We start from the raw sequence: 6,000 nt of genomic DNA, 5'->3' as shown, positions 1-6,000 counted from the left end.
ACACATTCATGTCTCTCTCCCTCTCTTTCTCTCTCTCTCTAAAAATAAATAAATACAATCTTAAAAAAAGAAAAAGATTGTCCCAAATACAAGCCAAAGTGGACGGGGCAATTCCAAAGGAGGAAGGGGCCCTGAGGGTAATCCCTGAGTAGTCCTCTAGACAGTGGAGGGAGGGGCTGTGAGAAGGGAGCCCCGCCCTGGCTGCTGTGGCTCAGTGGATTGAGCACCGGCCTGAGAACCAAAGGGTCGCAGGTTCGATTCCCAGTCAGGGCACATGCTGGGTTGCAGCCAGGTGCTCGAGAGGCAACCACACATTGTTTCTCTCTCTTCCTCTCCCTGTAAGAAAATAAGATCTTTTTTAAAAATGGGGCGGGGAGCCCCTAAGTAGGCAGAGTGGGGCTCACAAAGTGGGGACCCTTGCCCTGGCTGGTGGGGCGCAGTGGGCTGAGCGAACCGAAAGGTTGCCAGGTAATTGCTAGTCAGGGCCTGCGAGGACGGGGAAAGGAGGAAGCTGCACTCCTGAGGGTGGGGATGTCCCGTCTCCGTCCTGACGGGTCTAGACGCTGGGGGAGGCAGGCTGGGAGACATCACAGGAAGCATCGGCCCCCTGACATGCGCGCCCGGGACCCCTCCTTGGCGGGGTGAAGAAACAGAACTTTTGGGTCCAAGTCTAAAGGCGACCTCTGGGCCTCGAGGCGGCTGGGAGGGGAGAGTGAGGCGAGAGCCCTCCACGGGGTGGGAGGGAGGATGTAAGGGCCGGTAGGGGTGACAGTGACAGGCGCCCCCAAGACCGGGAGGCCCTGACGCCAACCCAAGTTGGAAGAGCCGAGCGAGTGGGTAAGGCTCACGGGAGCGCGCAGGGCCCCGGGATTTCTGGGCGCGGCCGGAAGTGGGGTAAAGGGCGCCTCAGGGGAATCCGGGAGCCGCGTGGGCTGGGGCGGCCCTGAAAGTCCAGTCTGGCATCTCTGACTGTCCGATGCCTGGGGGGTTACTGAAAGGAAGGGTTGGTCCATCAACCCAGGGCCCCGTCCTCTCCAAGCTTAGATCGGCTCTCCAGGCGGGGCTGGGTCTCGTCGGACGCGGCGGACGCCACCCTGCGGGAGCGCGGACACCAGCCCCCGCTAAAGGCCAACGCGAAAATGTCAGTTACTACAGCCCAAAGAAGGTACGGAAAGAGGACAGCCAATCAGAGGGCAAGAGGGAGGCTCACTTTTTGAAACGTTGCCAATGAAAGAGCGAAGAGGGGGCCTCGCAACGCAAGCTCACCCTCCAATCAGAGCCGAAGATTATGTCTCGCGCTGCCTACGTAACGACGAGTGGGCAGGGCTAAAGAGTCCCCGGCGAATCGGAAGCCTCATTTCCCTGACACAGGAGTTGATTGGTCACTTTTCAGAACTTGCCTCTAATTTTGAAAGCCAAGTAAATGGCATTTCTTTAGAGACGCAAGATCCCGCCTCCTCTCTCCTAGCGTGGGAGGAGAGCCCTAAAGCCCCAGGGCCGTGGTACGTGAGGAAGTGAGACCATGATCGCGGAGAAACCGAACTGAACAAAACCGGGAGCAACCCCTTAGGCCGGAATAGAGCAGTGAGCGCTCAAAAAGCCTAAACAGCATGCTAGGTCACGCGCTGGTAAATAGCAGGGATTCGAACCCTTAATCTCCAAACCCTGTGTATACATAAGCTGCCTCTTTGGGATACGATGGAACCGAATGGGTAGACCCAAACTTCAGATCCGGAGACTCAGGTCCTAATCATAGCCGCTAACAAAAGAAAGCCTACCTTCTTGATAAAACTTATTTTTTTTTTTTTAAACCAAGAAGGGGTCACTTCCTTTAAAAACACCTCCCTGACCTCATCCTCCACTCTTTGGCTCAGGCAACACTATTTTGCCTGCTTAGGTCTCTCATTGTTCCTGTTCCTCCCTGTGTCCCGGCTCTGATCACCCTGGAACGTTACTCCATCCTTGAGTCTGCACCCTGCCCCTCAAAGACTGAGAGCCCTTGGAGGGCAGGGACCGGTTCTGCATCATTTTGGTGTCACAGGCATCATCCAGCAAAGGGCCTCTAGACTCAAGAGACCTATCCCTCTCTTCATATCCCTCATTCCTGCCCAGTCCCTCAAACACTACGCTTATTGCGCCCTCAACCCTTTGTTATTTGCTGTTCCCGCCACCGGAAACGCTCAAGACTCAGGTCTCCCAGCGTCTTCCCTAACCATCTTCTCTAAAATAACTGCTCCCGGTGCCTCTGTATCCCCTGGCCGTGACTTTACAACTTCATAGTACTTACAGGAAATGTATTGTGCGTCCTCTGTCTTTCAGCACATTCGGCTGCATCGATTTTATCCCGGGTTGCACCCCCAGCACCCAGCCCAGCATAGAGCAGGCACTGAGAACCTGTTTCTTAAATGAATGGGTGGAAGAATGACCATTGTTTCTCAATAAAATACTGCCATGGCTACCAGCAATAATGATAAGTAACTCTCATTTTTGTTGAGGTTAATTACACCTGATTCTGTGTTGATTGCGTTCCACATGTGGTATCCTTGAAACTTCCCAAGAACCTGGAAGGCAATAGAAGCCCCATTTCTCAGATGGGGAAACTGAAACGTAGAGACTAGAAGGATTTAAGGATCTAAAGCAAGTCAAAGACACAGCCTAGAATGGAATTCAGCTCCTAAAGGTCCCAGCCCATCTACTGACCCCGCTACCCTGGGGCGGGTCCAGACCTCCAGATTTCCTTGTCTAAATGTTTTCATCTTTAGGATTAAAATCCTAAAGAACACAATCAGACCCCCAGAAAACAGGAATGCTGATGGGAAGAGGGGAGGAGCAGGGGGCCTGGACCCCTGGTTCTGGGGAGGCAGGGGCTGCGGCCCGAGCTGAGTAGGCTGGAGGAGCCCGTTCCCACAGACCCACGTGCACTCTTTCCCAGGGTTCCTCGCGCCCTACAGGCCACGCCCCGTTTCTGACAAAGCCCCGCCCACTTCTTTCCCACACCCCCATCCTGCCTCCTTGGGCCCTGGAACAATCCAGGCGAAGGTGCTAGAAGAGACTCGAGAGACCCTCCTGAAGATGGAGCCCCAGAAGGAAGGAACAGGGCCGGAAAGGTGAGAAACTCGAGACCTTCCGCAGGGAGGACGGAGCCCCAGGGAGCGGAGGGGACAGAGCGAATGCGAGCGAGGGGAACAGACCCCGAGAGACGGAGAAAAGAAGCCGCGGGCATCACCTCTGGCCACAGCGTTGAGCAAAGTACTTAGAACCAGGGAGAGAGCTAGAAACAGATGCTCGCGGTCAGAGACATGTCTAGAATGAACCAGGAGAATGGAAAATGCCAGGAACAGCCCTAGGACTGGAGAAATAATAATAATAATAATAATAATAATAATAATAATAATAATAATAATAATAATAATAATAATAATAATAATTGTTAGAAATAGCAAAAACTGAAACCAAGGAAGCTGAGATGCAAGGTTTATTAAGAGGAACCCGCCGGGCTGTCTCAAAGGAGAGAACAGCAGCTGGCGTACAGGCTGACAAGGTTTTAAAGGGGGGGATAGGGAATGACTGGAACAGGCTATGGGGCGCCTAGTCATTGGTTGGGCCTGGGGGTAACAGCGGGCACAATGGGTTGGGCCTGGGGTAGCGGCGGGCACAATGGGTTGGGCCTGGGGTAACGGCGGGCACAATGGCTTGGGCCTGGGGGTAACGGCGGGCACAATGGCTTGGGCCTGGGGGTAACGGAGGGAACAATGGTGGGAACAACGAGGCACTTGGTGATTTGTTGGGCGTGTTGCTGGGGAGAAGAATAGAATAAGGGAGTAAAAAATTTTCTACCTCCTGCTGGTGTTTCGCAAGATTTGAGGAACTTTTCACTGGACTGCTCAATAGTCATTGTTCGTGGTTTTTACTTCCTGCTAATCAACTTATTGGGTGGGGGGTTTTGAGGCTCTTACTGAACCTAAGAATAATAATAATAATAATTGCCTACACTTCTTGAACACTTCCCAGACCCAACCCTTTCCCAGGCGCTTTGGGGACCCCCCCAAAAGCCGTGTTTCGGTGTGAAAAATTAAGGTGCAGAGTGGGAAAGTGGCTGGGCCTGCGGCACGCCCTGAGGGAGCCGGGCAGCCGGGAATTGCCGCTGAGCTCTGCCTGATGCTGAAGCTCCGGCAGCGCAGTCTGCCTGTCTGTAAAGAGGGGTCGGGGTGGGGAGACGGGGTGAGGACGTTCGAGGTGGACGCAGAGCTCAGGCTGGAGAAGCAGAGAGGCAGCCAGGCGGTGCTGGGGGAGAGAGGCAGGTGGGGAGGCCGCTGACCTGTCCCCTTGGCGTTCCAGGAACAACCTGCCCCTGCCAGCACCTGGGACGGAGCCTTCCCCAGCCCTGCCGTCTTCTCTCCTGGGCACCCCAGACCCAGCCCACCTGGGGCTCCCTGACAGCCTGGCCTCTGTCACCGTCCCCATTCGTCTGGACGCCCTCTCCTACCTCCTGCACAGCGCCCTGCTGGGGGCCTACAGCCTGCAGCAGTCCCTGCCCTCCTGCCCCTGCAACTCCCAGGCTTGCGCCACCCAGCCGGACACCGCCAAGAGGCCATTCAGGGGACGCGGGGGCTGGGACGTCCCTCGCAGACCAGGCTGGGGCAGGGGCCACCAGCGGCGGGGACCTGGGAGGCCTGGGCAGCCGAAGAGGGTGTGGGTGGGGGACTCTCGGGCTGGCCCCGGGACCCCACCCAGGATGCCCTCATCACCACCAACACTACCTACCCAGGTTGGGAAGAAGGAAGCCCAAGGTCCGCAGCCACCCGTGGCCACACCACCTGCCACGGAGGACTGGGACACTGAGTACTAGGACCCCGAGGGCCACTCAGTCACCACAAGGCTCTTTCTGGAGCCCAGGGTGACCTCAACCTCATCCCTCTTCTCTCCAAACCATGGCCTCAGCAGTGGGGCCGGGCAGTCCCCTGGCAAAATCTGGCCTTGGCTTAGGATCCCAAGCCAGAAAAAGCCTTGAACCTCATACCCAGTGCCTCTTCCCCTCCTGGCACCATCCCCAACTACAGTGACAGCCCTCAGCTCATCCTCCACCCAAGGGCTCCTCCAGTCCCATCCTGACCCCACTCTTAATCCCAAAGCTATTTACCCGCCTCTGCAACCCCAGGGCATCCCCACCCTCGGTACCGAATTCCCAGTCCCACTCACTTCCATCTCTGTCCCCATATGCCCCCGAACCCACCTGCTTCCAAGCTTCTTCACCCTCATTTCCCACCCCCCCCTGCTTCAGGTCAACCCAATGCTCATCCTTAACTCCACCCCAAACTCAGCCCCAAACCCAGCCCATCTTCCTTCCTCTCCAGGCCCCAACTGTGGCATGGCCTGCGACCCTACCCACAAGGAACCCCCCAGGCCCAGTGTACCTAGACACCACCCCATTTCCTGCCCTTTCGGGGGTGGAGGGCCCTGGCTGAGCAATAAACGGCTGACTGTCCCTATGTCCTGTGTCTGTGTGTGTGTGCTTACGCAGCTCAGGCCTACCCAGTGGGTGCTGTGAGCAAGGCCTGTGAGAGGTGGCAGGGTCGTGGGGAGGGTCACAGAGAGAGGCCAGTGGGGCCCGGGGCTGCGGGGAGGGGGCCCCTGGATCCCTGCTTCAGCGAATTCCATCTGGGGCCTCTGCCACGGCTGCATTTCTGTCTGCTGGAAGCTGCTGGGCTGTGGGGCCATTGTGTGGGGAGGCTTAAGGGATTTGGGGGACCCGGGGAGCAGAGAGGCCAGCAACCTGGTTCGGCTCAGTCTGCACAGAGGGGCTGAGGCAGACAGAGGGCTCAGGACAGGCGCTGCCACCAGGTAGGGACTGGGCACGGGACCCTCGGTGCCCTCCTCCCCCGAGGCCTGAACACCCAGTCCTCCAGCTCCTTTCTCTCCCAGGGATGCGGTGGGATCCCAGCCCCTAGGCCCCTTCACGCCAGGACCTGGAAGTCCAGGCCCCCGGCCTCCCCACCAGGA

General features: G+C 57.1%; 1 protein-coding gene across 1 annotated transcript; it reads left to right on the top strand.

The window, feature by feature from the left end:
• Nucleotides 1–3,057: 3,057 nt before the first annotated feature.
• Nucleotides 3,058–4,903, top strand: CUNH19orf84 (chromosome unknown C19orf84 homolog). Its single transcript, XM_090260376.1, has 2 exons — nt 3,058–3,107; nt 4,339–4,903. The coding sequence occupies exons 1-2, from the start codon at nt 3,073–3,075 to the stop codon at nt 4,847–4,849; spliced, it is 546 nt and encodes a 181-aa protein (XP_090116502.1). The 5' UTR covers nt 3,058–3,072; the 3' UTR covers nt 4,850–4,903.
• The last annotated feature ends 1,097 nt before the right edge of the window (nt 4,904–6,000 follow it).

The sequence above is a fragment of the Furipterus horrens genome, unplaced genomic scaffold, assembly GCF_987537825.1.
Source record: "Furipterus horrens unplaced genomic scaffold, mFurHor1.1.pri manual_scaffold_13, whole genome shotgun sequence".
Taxonomy (NCBI): Eukaryota; Metazoa; Chordata; class Mammalia; order Chiroptera; family Furipteridae; genus Furipterus; species Furipterus horrens.
Note: the sequence above shows the minus strand (reverse complement) of the source record. Positions and strands in the feature narration are given on the sequence as shown.

What these genes read in the sequence shown, in the direction of transcription:
- CUNH19orf84 (XM_090260376.1), top strand. Translation starts at nt 3,073, where the DNA reads ATGGAGCCCCAGAAGGAAGGAACAGGGCCGGAAAG. An exon ending in GAAGGAACAGGGCCGGAAAG is followed by an intron (nt 3,108 to 4,338) that starts GTGAGAAACTCG and finishes TTGGCGTTCCAG; the next exon opens with GAACAACCTGCCCCTGCCAG.